Below are 12,591 nucleotides of genomic sequence, written 5' to 3' on the forward strand. Positions count from 1 at the left end.
GGCCTCGCGGAGCTGGTGAGTGAGGCTCCCAGAGCATGATGAGCAGCGAGTGAACAAAGGCTGAGACACGTGTGAAGCCCGGTGTGTGGAGCCGGCCCGGCGACCATCTTGAAACCAGGCAGTTCTATGAGGACACCCCCATTAAATCGGATAGGCGGCCATCTTGAAGTCAGGCGCCCAGGAGCCATTAAAGGGGATTGAACAAGCACGAGCAAAGGCAAGAAAAAAAAAAAGCACAGGAATAAATAAGCACGGGCAAAAGCAGGATAACCTTACAACAAACCCGAGCAAAGACAAGTAAAAGAGGTGAATGAGCGTGAGCAAGGGCGGCAAACACATCTAACAAGCCCAAGCAAAGACAAGTGAGCGGAGACAAGTCCACGTGCACAGAAACAAACAAGCACGAGCAAAAGCAGAATAACCTTGCAACAAGCACAAGCAAGGACAAGCAGCGGAGACAAATCCACGTGAGGCGCAATGTCAAATCAGGGATCACCCGTACGCCAAGAGGCGAAACCCATCGTCATGGGACTGTCGCACCTGCGTCCTCCAGAGCCATTGGCGCTTGTGGTCGGAGGCAGCATGGGCCCCCGCTGGGAAGAGTGGATCGAAGACTTTGAAGACTACATCAAAGGCTCCAAAGTACTGGGGGATGAGGATCAACTGATTGCGCTTCGAAACCTCGTGGGGAAGGACATCAGCAAAATGATCAAGGAAATCCCAGCTGCGGATGCAGGGACGTATGCTAAGGTACGGGAAGCGTTGGACAAAAAGTTCGTACACAAAAAGAACGTAGACTACGAGCGGTATGTGTTCCAGCGGGCGCACCAAGAAAAAGATGAAGCGATGGGCACATACATTACTCGCCCAAGAAGGTTGGCACATCACTGCAATTTTGAAGCATTCTCCACGGATGACGCCATACGGCTGCGCGTCATTGACGGCTGCCAGTCTGAGACCCTCCGGAGAAAATTGCTAAAGAAAAGCCACACCTTAGACGTAATCGAAGAGCTGACGAGAGTGCATGACCAGACTGAGGAGCAGGCCAAGGCCATGGAAGCTGGGCGCACGGAACGCCGAGAACAGATATGTCAGGTGCGAACCGGCCGCTCTCGTCGAGGATCCAGGGAGCGAGGGCGGTACGTTCAGCCACCATCGCGCCGGCGCAACTCTGGGCATCGTCGACCGGACTCAGAGAGGAAGAGCAGACGACATGATCACGTGAAGAAGGCGGCAGCACGGAGATGCTACAGATGCGGGTATGACTTCCCACACTCCGGTGCGTGCCCAGCCATGGGACAGCAGTGCCGCAAGTGCGGCCGGAGCAACCACTTTGAAGCCATGTGCGGAGAGTATCGACGCGAGAAAGAAAAGAATTTGCCTGCGGCGGCGCGGAGCGTCACTCGCCGGCATCACGCGCGAGCGGTGCGTGATCGCCCAAAATCGTCATCCAGGTCATCGCATTCCAACAGGGAGTCGCGAACATCGCGATGGTCGAGGAGCTCACCCTCTCGAGACTCGAGATCGACTTCAGACGAACGTGAATACTCGGTGGAGTATGCGAACATGATTGCTGATCCTGATCAGCTAAAGAAATACCCCCGGCTAGACATCAGTGTCGGTGAGCACAATTCAAAATTTGTAATGGACAGTGGGGCGTCGCTAAACTACATCCCAGTGACGGAATATAACAAAATGAACCCTCGTCCTCAACTGAGCCCGGCATATGTCCGTGTTTACACCTGGATGTCCAGGAAGCCACTTCCCTGCCTTGGGAAGTTTTCAACGACGCTGAGACACCTGACAACGTCTGTCCCCGCCGTGATTCATGTCATAGAAGGGCCAGAGGCGGACTGTCTCCTTAGTCTGCCGACGGCCGAACGACTCAGGCTGGTGGAAATCCTATACCGTGTCAGCAATACCAGTGACATCATTCACAAATTCCCGAAGTTATTCATGGGACTTGGCAAGATGATCAGAACCCGGATCCACCTCCACATCAATGAACAGGTCCAGCCGGTTGCCCAGCACCCTCGGAAAGTGCCATTCCACCTCCAACAGGCTGTGGAAGACGAACTGCAAGAGTTGCTGACGGCTGATATCATCGAACGCACAGAGGGTCCCACCCCGTGGGTGTCGCCAGTGGTAATCGTTCCAAAGAAAGGAACTCCCGGAAAGGTGCGGTTGTGTGTGGACATGCGGATGCCCAACACCGCTATCGAGAGAGAGCGTCATCCAGGACCCCACCTGAGCGACATGATAGCGGCACTCAACGGTGCGCGAGTGTTCTCCAAGCTAGACCTTAACAAAGGGTACCACCAGCTGGAACTCCATGAGAGCTCTCGATATATCACAACCTTCGCGACGCACCTGGGGGTATTCAGGTATAAGAGGTTGAATTTCTGCATCTCATCAGCCGCTGAGATATTTCAAGAAGCCATTCGCCAAACTATCCATCACATCCCTCACACACTGAATTACAGTGATAACATTCTGGTGTATGGGGCGAACGTCCAGGAGCATGATACGGCCTTGGACCGAGTCTGCCACGCGCTTCTGGAAGCAAATTTGACACTCAATAAAGAGAAATGCGAATTTCACCAGTCGAAGCTGAAATTCTTCGGGCACATCTTCTCGGGGGCCGGGATGAAGCCTGACCCTGATAAAGTGAGCACACTGAACGACACTAAGAGCCCACAAGATGTCAGCGATGTGCGATCATTCCTGGGTATGGCGAGTTACTGCTCGAGATACATTAGAGACTATGCCACGATCAGCCACCCACTCCGAGCACTGACAAAGCAAGGGCTGACCTTTGAGTGGACTTCCGAGTGTGAGCGAGCTTTCCAGGAAATTAAACACGCCGTGGGAGCAGCTGAAAGCCTGGCATACATTAACCCGGACCGCAAGACAGAAATTACAGTCGACGCAAGCCCAGTCGGCCTAGGTGCTATCCTGGCCCAATATGACAATGACTCGGACCAGCGTCACATAATAGCACATGCCAGCCGAAGTCTCTCCGACACGGAAAAAGCCTACTCCCAACCTGAAAAGGAGAGCCTTGCAGTAGTATGGGCCTGTGAGCACTTTCACATGTTTATTTATGGAAAGCACTTCACCATGGTGACAGATCACCAAGCGCTTGTCACTATCTTTGGGAATCCACGCTCGAAAATGCCGCCTCGCATTGAACGCTGGGGGCTGCGACTGCAGGAATACACATTCACCATTGTCCACAAGCCGGGGAAATCAGCCAACCCTGCAGATTTATGTCGCGGCACCCCGAGGCATCCCAACTCTCCACACCGTCTGTCGCGGATGAATACATTCACTTTGTGGTGGACCAGGCGCGGCCACCGGCGGTTCCCCTAGAGGTCATCCAACAAGCCACCTCGCAGGATGAGATGCTGCAAAGAGTGATCCGCAGGGTGCAGACACACCGATGGCGGCATGAAGAACCCCATGAAGAGAGCGACCCGACAATGCGCCAGGAGTTGCAGGCATTCAGGAATGTGAGCGAGGAGCTGTCCATCACTGCTGAGGGTCTGCTACTAAGAGACCACAGGATTGTAATTCCCCGACAATTGCGTCAAGGAGTAATCAACCTGGCTCACGAAAGCCACCGAGGGGTAGTTGCGACCAAGAGGGCCCTCCGTGAGCGCGTCTGGTTCCTGTTCCTAGACACGATGGTGGAACACACCCTGAAGGACTGCCCCCAGTGTCAGGTAGTGGGTCATGGTGACCCCCCAGCCCCCTTGCAAATGACGCCATTGCCCCCTGGAGTGTGGCATGAGTTAGCCATGGATTTCTACGGCCCGATGCAGTCGGGCAAATACGTTCTGGTAATCAATGATGAATATTCCCGATTCCCCATTGCCCAGTTTGTGCTGTCGACCGGTGCAGCTACTACCATCGCTGTGCTAGACGAAGTCTTCGCAGCCTGGGGTGTACCCAAGGAACTGAAAACTGACAATTGTCCTCCTTTCACCGGGCGGGAGTTCAGTGACTTCATGAAGCTAATGGACGTGCGACACCGGCGGATAACACCATTCTGGCCACAGGCCAATGGCGCTGCCGAAAGGTTCATGGCCACCCTCAAAAAGACATTCCAGCAGGCCACGCTTGACAAAAGAGACCCACAAACAGCCCTCAACGATGTACTCCGATCCTACCGAACAACGCCTCATGCCACCACGGGCAAGTGTCCGGCAACACTCATGCTGGGACGCCCTGTTCGAACACGGATACCTACATGGGAGGGAGCACTCCGACCTGTATCTCCAGGCCGCACGCATCAAGAAGTGATGGTGGCAGATAGAACCAGAAAAGAGAACATGAAAGAGTATGCGGACCGCAGGAGACGAGCCCGGTCTCTCTCTTTTCATGAAGGGGACTGTGTAGTGGTCAAGCAGGAGCAGAGCAAGAAGACGGACAGTCGGTTCAGAGCAGAACCTTTGACAGTCACTCGACAAAAGGGCACCATGTTGACTGCGGAATCGGACAGCAGACGCATCACGCGGAATGTTGTGGAAATATGGATTTTTCTGATCAGTTATGTCCCCTATCTTGGACCCCAACGGTTTCATGTATAAATCACAAGTACATGTATGTTCCCTCCAGTTCCAGTTATGAAGACGCAAACACATGTGCGTCCACCGCCAACATGTCCTCTTTCAGATCCGCCATGAATGGGCTGGATATTCCATTCCTAAGTATGAAAGGCCACCGGCTTTATATGGTTCACTTATGCCATTTTACAGTCCAGGCAAGTAGGCCCTGATTCTGCCATCAAGCTTTTCCTGCCTTCTGCCTCTGAAAGCTCCAGTCTGAGCTCGCATCTGTATCCATGAACTTTGTCCTCATTCTCTGCGCAGCTAACGGTGCCTGACATCAGCCTGTTGCCTGCCAAAAACTGTATTTCACCTTCGAAATTATCTGCTCCGCTCCCTACCCAATGCATTCCTGTCTAGTAGTTTAAGTAAACATTCTTCCAGCTACCGAGCAAAAGGCCCGGCTTCTCTGTCTTTATGCAAGTAATTCATAGCCCTGTTACTATGGAAGATTTCGGCCCTCGCATCTAGTGTAGACACTTAGACGCTTGTACACGCACTAACAGTCAGTATAGTCAGTATAGAATAAGATTCTACTCTAAGAGACCTCTCTTTTGGATAACATAGTTCTCTAAACATAGGATGTTAGATATGATTTGGGATTAGGTTGACTTGACCCTCCAGACTTCTGTCGCCACATGTAGAGCTAAATGTCAAGTCCCCTTCACCCCCTAGTTGCACGTCAATCACACGTCATGCTGCTGCGCGCGCATTTCTGCCAAGTATTTCTGCTGACATTGCGAAATTCTTTCATGGAACCACCCTATTATGACATCATACCTGATGACGTTCTTTAGTTACGCCCAGTTACACCCACTCTAGCTACGCATGTATGTTTTATCTTTACTATCAATTGTTACGCCTCCTGCATTTGCTTCACTGTAATGCCTATTGTATAAAAATGATTACTTGTCAATAAAGTAACGTTCTTCACTTCCTGAACCTTCGTGGTGATGGAATATGGAGCTCCTCAATTTAAATTGATTCTGGAATAAAGCCCGTTCCGAACCTCTAATACCACGGATTCTGCCTCCTATTTTACTGAGCTATTGTTATAGATTTTCCGCATCAAATTAAGTCCCGGTAATTAAATTATTTACCACAATGTGTCGCATTTTCAAAAATGCAGTCCTGCCCTGCAGGACGCCCTTGAGCTGCGGCTAACAACGCCGAGAACTGAACGAACTGAGAAACAAGCTGAGCGTACCGCTAGTCAGGAACAGGAAGATGGGGACAACCTTGGAGCGGTGGCAGAAGGCCGGTCCCTCAGACCACGGCACGAAATTCGACAACCCAAGCGGCTAATTGAAGAAATATAAACTTGTGTTCTTTCTTTTGTTAACAAAGGGGGAGATGTACAGTCGTGTGTGTGTGTGGTAGTCTAGTGGCTGAAGGGGCGGAGTGTCCGGGAAGGGAGAAAAAGGAGGAGCGTGTGGGAGGACGGCAGTTGGAGTAGGGACGGGGAAGTGAAAGGATATAATAAAGGATTGACGAGATAGAACACGGTGTCTGTCGTTATTGAGATCGTATCGCGACACGACACAGGTTCTCTGGATAAGAAGGGGTTTTGCATTTTTATTAGTTTATTGCGCTTAAATGCCCCCTCCATCAGTGATGCTGTTAATAGATACCACAGCTCACAGTGCAAGTTGACAGAGGAAGACCCATGGTAGCGACATAAAGTACAAGACTGCCGGAGAGACCGTATCCCTTCATTGCAACCTTGCACCTGGAGACTCTCATGCATGCAAGATGCAGCAACTAGCTTCAGTAGAGCATTCGTGCAGCACAGGACCGCCTTGAAAGAGAGAGAGAGAGAGTGCGAACAAAAGAGAGAGAGTGAGGAAGAGAGAGAGAGTGCGAGCGAGCAAAAGAGAGAGAGAGTGTGAGCGAAAGAGAGAGAGTGCGAGCGAAAGAGAGAGAGTGAGGGGGAATGAAAAAAAAAAGCGCGACCCGCGCTTTGTTTAATGGCGCGGCCGCAGTAGCCTGATCCCAAGTGGGGGAGGTGTGCTGTGTCTGCCTACTGGAACTCAAACAAGCAGCAACAGTTTTAAAGCACTCGTGCTTGTGCTGGCCTCCACCTTGCGGGAGCGAGCAGCGGCGGTGCGAGAGCCATATATTTTCAATTAGCACGCGCGCCGCTGCTCGCTCCCGCAAGGTGGATGGCAGCACAAGCATGAGTGTGCTTGAAAAGGAGCAGACCGATTTCTAAAGGTCATCTCCTAGAGCAGCGCATGCGCTGCCTCGGCAAGACCTAAAAAGGAGCTCTAGAGGGATAAAGATCAGGTCGCCCTCCTCTCATAATTATCAATCCAAAAAAGACCTGATCTAATATGGGACAATCTTCGTGAGCATACCCCATATCCTGTGTCTGGCCTCGGACTCCACGCGAAATGCAAGTTATCGGTTTTACAATGGGGAATGACACTGAACAACTTTTTAAAAAATATGGACAGGAGCACCTAGGAGTGGACACCATTGTGATAGCTGTTGCTGAATATTTTAGCTAAGATATGGCTTGGGGTATGCTCACGAAGATTGTCCCATATTAGATCAGGTCTTTTTTGGGTGGAGTATGGGTAGGCCTGCCACAGCAGCTCGCACGCAGCACTGCTAAATGTGCTCTCTGATCACACAGGAAGTGCCACATATGCACCATATGCTCCTCCAAAACTAACTTCTATGTGTATTATCTTGATATGTTGTGCACATTTGTGACTCATCACTGCCCTCATCCATGTCCATGGTCTTCCAAGTGTCAGCGTTTGTGCCCTGACCCCACTGGTAAATATCTTGAAATTACAGCACTCACAGTGTTCTCAATCAGGACTTTCCTTTATTGAGGAGACCATGCCTTAAGGAATTAAAAAATGCAAGCAGGCTCCAAAGGGGGAAGAAGAGGCCTCCCTCCTACAATGCTTTGTGATGTTTCTTTTGCACCTCAAATTCACTTTGTGTCGGGGAAGGTAGAATCATTGCACCCTGAGAAATAGATACAATTACTCTTCTCCCATCATCCCCTGCCAATGAGCCACCAATGCACGTCATCCTGACCTACAGAAAGGTTCAAACCGCACTTTACCAACACAAACCAAAAGAAAAGGATTCACTCATTTCCCATGCCCCCAGGTGGTTGGGCAGGGGTGTGTGTGTGTGTGTTTCTGCCTAGCTAAAATCCATGATATTCATCAATGAAAGGAGGAACTAGGTCAATTCAGTTTCCCTAAAGGTGAGGTGAAATTGCTGACAACAGCATTGTGGGATGATATTCAGCCCTCGATGACAAGTTACTGGGCCCAGAGCAAACTACGGGCAGATGTGCATAGCTTCAGGTGTTTGATTACTTAGTAGCGAATAGTTATGAGCAAATGTGTGCTGAATACATTTAGTGATTCCCAGTGGGCTTCAAATAATCCTACCTCATTAATATTTATGGGGTAGGTCGTAATTTGCGACCCATTGGGAATCGCTAAAACCACAGGGATGGTGGCTTTTTGGGGTCAGCAGCAGTGGCGGCTGGCACAGATCGGGGTTGGCGGGGGAGGGGGTGGAGGAGGAAGGGGAATGTAATTTTTTTTTTTAAACACCTTGTCGCCGCTTCCAGCGTCTCTACTCTATCTCTCTCTTCCGTGGGACCTCGGCCGAACAGCAACCAAGAAGCACACCCAGGCTCCACTGACCAATCACAACATTGGTAAGCATCCAGGCTCCCATGACCAGTTGTGATTGGTCTGAGAGCCGTGGTTCGGCGCTCAGCCAGGAAATGGGGGTCTGGGCATGTTTTCCCCGCAGTCTGTAATGCAGCCTGCGTGGAGAACATGTAAAGTGCGCATGAATGTTTGGCCGGCCCAAGAGAGAGATCGGGAACATGCAAGAGAGATATGCATGGGTAGGGAGCATCTAGTGGTGAATTAAAAATGCCTGAGGTGGCATTGGGCACCCTTGCCATTCAGTAGCACGCGCTGCAGGTTATGATAACAAGTTTGCAACCCGGCACTTCTTCTTTTACAAATTAAGCACCGGTTGAACAGACGTAAATTTCACACCTGGTAAAGACCAATACTGCAGGGTACAGTATTTACTGAGAGAATAATTTGTGCCCATTCCGATTTATGCATCTTGTAGTGGTGAATAATGCGACAACATTGCATGACATTCACCATGCTGAGGTTTGCAAAATTACAATGTGCGCTATTTGCATGATTTGCACTAGAATTAAGCTGGCTAAAATTGTGTGGGAAAAAGAGCCCACATGTGTTCAATTTGTGCTTGAGTTGTAATCCCGATTGGTGCACAAACAGGAGTTGGCACCCATATTTGAATTTGCTTGCATTGGAAGGAAGGTCCAGGATTTTACACTCAAATGTATGCAACAATGATACACTGTCATGATGTTCCAAGACGTCAACACGTTGCTAATTCACTGTGGTTTTCCAGGTGACATCTTGCTGAGTGTCAATGGCGTGGAGCTGACGGGTGTAAGCCGCGGCGAGGCCGTCGCCTTGCTGAAAAATACCTCCTCCACCGTGGTGCTCAAGGCCCTGGAGACAAAAGAAGAGGAAGTCCAGGATGATGTCGACAGTGACGCATTGTTCCACGACGCCAATCAGAACAGCCTAGACAGCAGCGAATGGTCACCGGCCTGGGTCATGTGGCTGAAGTTGCCACGGTAAGGTCACGCTTGACATTCCAAAGGCGAGCGAGAGGAAGGACTTGTGTTTCTTGGCCGAGCTCTCTGTTTGGCTGATTCATTGGTCTGTCCTATCTTAATTAAAACCAGACTTGAGCAGATAGCTTCACTCTAAACTCCCGACCCTCCCTCTTTAATTGTATATATGTTTAAACTATTAGGTTCATGTCTTGTTTCAAAAGATTACAAAAGTTTTGAGTTTCATGGTTAAGGAACAGTGCCTGGCAGTCAGTGTACAGGGGTAAACTATTCTGAACATGGAACTCTCCAGCATGGAGCCCTGCCGGATCACAGTGTGCTCTGCAAGAGCCCCCCATAAGTTAAATACAGCCGAGGCCACTCCGCACACCCGATAAGATGTTCACAGATTGTGGTGTGTTTCTGGGAATAGGCTTTTTTTCTCCAGCCACAAAAGTGAATTTGGCAAATACACGGCGCAGCTGTGTTGTATTTTTAATGAAAGCAATAAAGAAAGCAAAGCTCCCCAGTGCAGAACAAATGTTCAAAGCTGCACTGCAAGGCTGAGAGAGTCAGCCTGCAAGCCCTGGAAAGATGAGCTCTGTGTTGCAGTGCAGGACCTGAAACATGTTAATGACTGGGGTGAGTTATTTCGGCAAATGGAATCAATACCTGGTAAGTACCAGGGGGCATATTTGCAACAGGCAGCGATAATTATCGCTGACCTTGTAAACCGCATTTTTTTCTATCGCTGGAATATTTTGCCAGGCTAGCGTTGTATTAACATGGCGATGTATATTCCAGCGATAGCGCCCTTTTCCATGGAACATCGCTGGTTTTCCAGCGATGTTCCATGTAAAACGGCGATATGCTTGATGATACGGCCCTGTGGTCGTATCACATGAATCCACCTCCCATGTTAGGTATGCCTTAGTCAGGAATTTAACAGACGTTAAATTCCTGCGTTAAGGCATACTTAGCGCGATTAAAATAATCGCTTCCCCGCATTGTAAATATCGCAAAGCTGCCGTCGCGATATTTACCCATGTTATTTCCATAGACACGCCTACTTTGCATCTCATCAGCGATGCGAAGTTAAGCGTGCTGGAAACTGGAGCAAAATCAGCAAAACACGCGCTAGCATGGCCTTGCTGATATCGCAATAAACTTATCGCCGCTTTTTGCCCGTAAACGGACGCTAAAGCGGCGATATGTTTATCACCTACCCTTGATAATATGCCCCAAAGACATAAAAAAAACTCCTCCACCCTTTAAGGCTAACTTCAGTATCCTCCTAGCACATCTTAGGGCCCTACAGCCACGCAGGGTGACCTGTACGCATTACCTCAATAGCACGCCAGTGCTGGACAACGCAGACATTTATCAGTAAGTATGGTCCAAACCAATAGGACTTGGTTGTAACTGGAGGCACTTTGCTGATATCTTTCATGCAGTCACTCCTCCATCCAGTCACTCACATATTCACCGTTCATGTATCCAGTCTCTCATCCTCACGCTTGTGCATCTATTCATAAATCCATTGACTCATTCTTGCATTCATTCACATGTCAAACCACAACACACAAACGTAGCAGTTCACTAAGAGGCAATTTCAGACAGACCATTGGTCTGCTGCTAGTTTATGAGGGGGGGTGGCTGGTTGCGTGTGACCGCTACTCTAATAAGTATGGGAGAGTTGTTGGTAGTGTGCTAACGTGTGGGATGGAAGAATGCCTCTGGTAGTGGGTTAATAGTACTCTGCAAGTGGTGTCATTGTTTTCAGTAGTATGTGACTGCTAGCCTGTGTGTGCTTTTCCATCAGGAGGATTTTACAGTTTCTCTTTTGGTTTCATTGAGGCCCCGGCTGAAGTGCTTATTCAACAATGGTCGAGGGTTACTACTGAAACAATAACATAGCAATCTTTCTTGAGAGGAGTCTTCTTCATCCACTCGTGAACACCGATGGTCGACTTTACCCAGTGCGGCAACCCCAAGATCGTGAGGCAGTGATGACCCTAGCTGTCGATTTATTTCTTTTTGTAGTAACCTTGCCCAGTGACCTCTGGTTGGCGGTCCCCACCCACCAACCCACCCTTTCACTGATTACTGCCCTCCAAATCATGTGCATATCCAGATGCACTGTCACCAAGCACTGGGTACTCCACTAAAAATGTCTGACACTCCCCTCAAATCACTTACTGTTCACAGACCCTCCCCATCTGCTCCGGGACTCTGATTCTACCCTCACACGAACAGCTCCACAGCAGTTTCTGGCAGTTTCCCTACCTGCTACGGATGGTCCCAGTGCACCAACTCTACAAGCCTTGCCAGCTCCTCTGCTGCTCATGCATGCCATGTGTGTGTATATTTGCAAAGTGCCCTTCACCGCCAAGGTGCATGTGTGGTACAATGAACCTGACAGGAGCAGATGGACCGCTGCTAGGCAGGATCACTATGCTGCGCGTGTCACTAAGAGCACAGAAGAGCACCTCACCTAAGTACCAGATAAACAAGTATAATGATGTTGTTACAGGAATATCTCCTGCATGGTGTACAGTTGTGTCCCCTGCCCCAGGTGTCCACCTGCGAGTACCAGGGTTTTTGGAAGTTTGGCCCCAGCCTCATGCTGATCTACCATGGACAGTCCCTTGATATGAGTCTGGTCCTGGACCAGCAGGGGTGCTCCAAGCGTCCTCTCCATAGTGACAGGTAACTACTGTCCTTGTCACATGTTGAAGCATACAGCGTGGTGATGGCAGCATACCATGTTTCATGTTGTATATTGATCCTAGTCTGACCAGACCTATTTATCCATGTCACAGGAGAGGTGACCTACTGACCGATTCTTGTAAATGTCTGCAGCTACAGGTGAAGCAGAATCCCTGCGCTGATGTCCCAAGCACATGTATGTATGTATGTGTGGTTTGCATGCTACACGCACTGTGTATGTCCAAATGAACCAGATGAAGGAGGCTTGTGGTTTCCATTTTGGAAACCCCTGGGCTGCTTGTGCACAAAATGGCTGTAAGGTTACTTTCCCGCACAGTGGAAGTGGATTGCTGACATTCCTGACTGGTGAAGGGAGTCGATCTTGACATTGATGTGGAAAAAGATGAGGCACATTAGCACTTAGAAATTCGTTTAGGTCCTTTTGCCCTAGGGAGCTGATCATTGGTTACCATTTGGTGGACGGTTGGAGTGGAGTGTGGGACCACAGTACCTGTCAGAGTGTGAAGGGTCTTTAGAAAGTGGCCAGCATTTTGTCTCTCTTCCTGATCACTGTCAAATGTGGCTCTGATGGATGCAGAATGCTCACACCTCTTTATGGCTCTC

The 12,591-nt window shown here is 49.6% G+C and overlaps 1 protein-coding gene across 6 annotated transcripts in view; it reads left to right on the forward strand.

Annotated features, from left to right (window-relative positions):
• The window catches only part of LNX1 (ligand of numb-protein X 1), a 270,440-nt gene that overhangs the window by 242,784 nt on the left and 15,065 nt on the right, over positions 1–12,591 (forward strand). For all 6 annotated transcript variants that reach the window (XM_085642096.1, XM_085642098.1, XM_085642097.1 and 3 more), the window contains one exon: positions 9,048–9,279. In XM_085642096.1, the coding sequence (XP_085498222.1) occupies positions 9,048–9,279 (232 nt within the window). The remainder of the gene's footprint in view (positions 1–9,047; positions 9,280–12,591) is intronic.

Source organism: Triturus cristatus, chromosome 2_2 (genome assembly GCF_964204655.1).
Source record: "Triturus cristatus chromosome 2_2, aTriCri1.1, whole genome shotgun sequence".
Classification (NCBI taxonomy): Eukaryota; Metazoa; Chordata; class Amphibia; order Caudata; family Salamandridae; genus Triturus; species Triturus cristatus.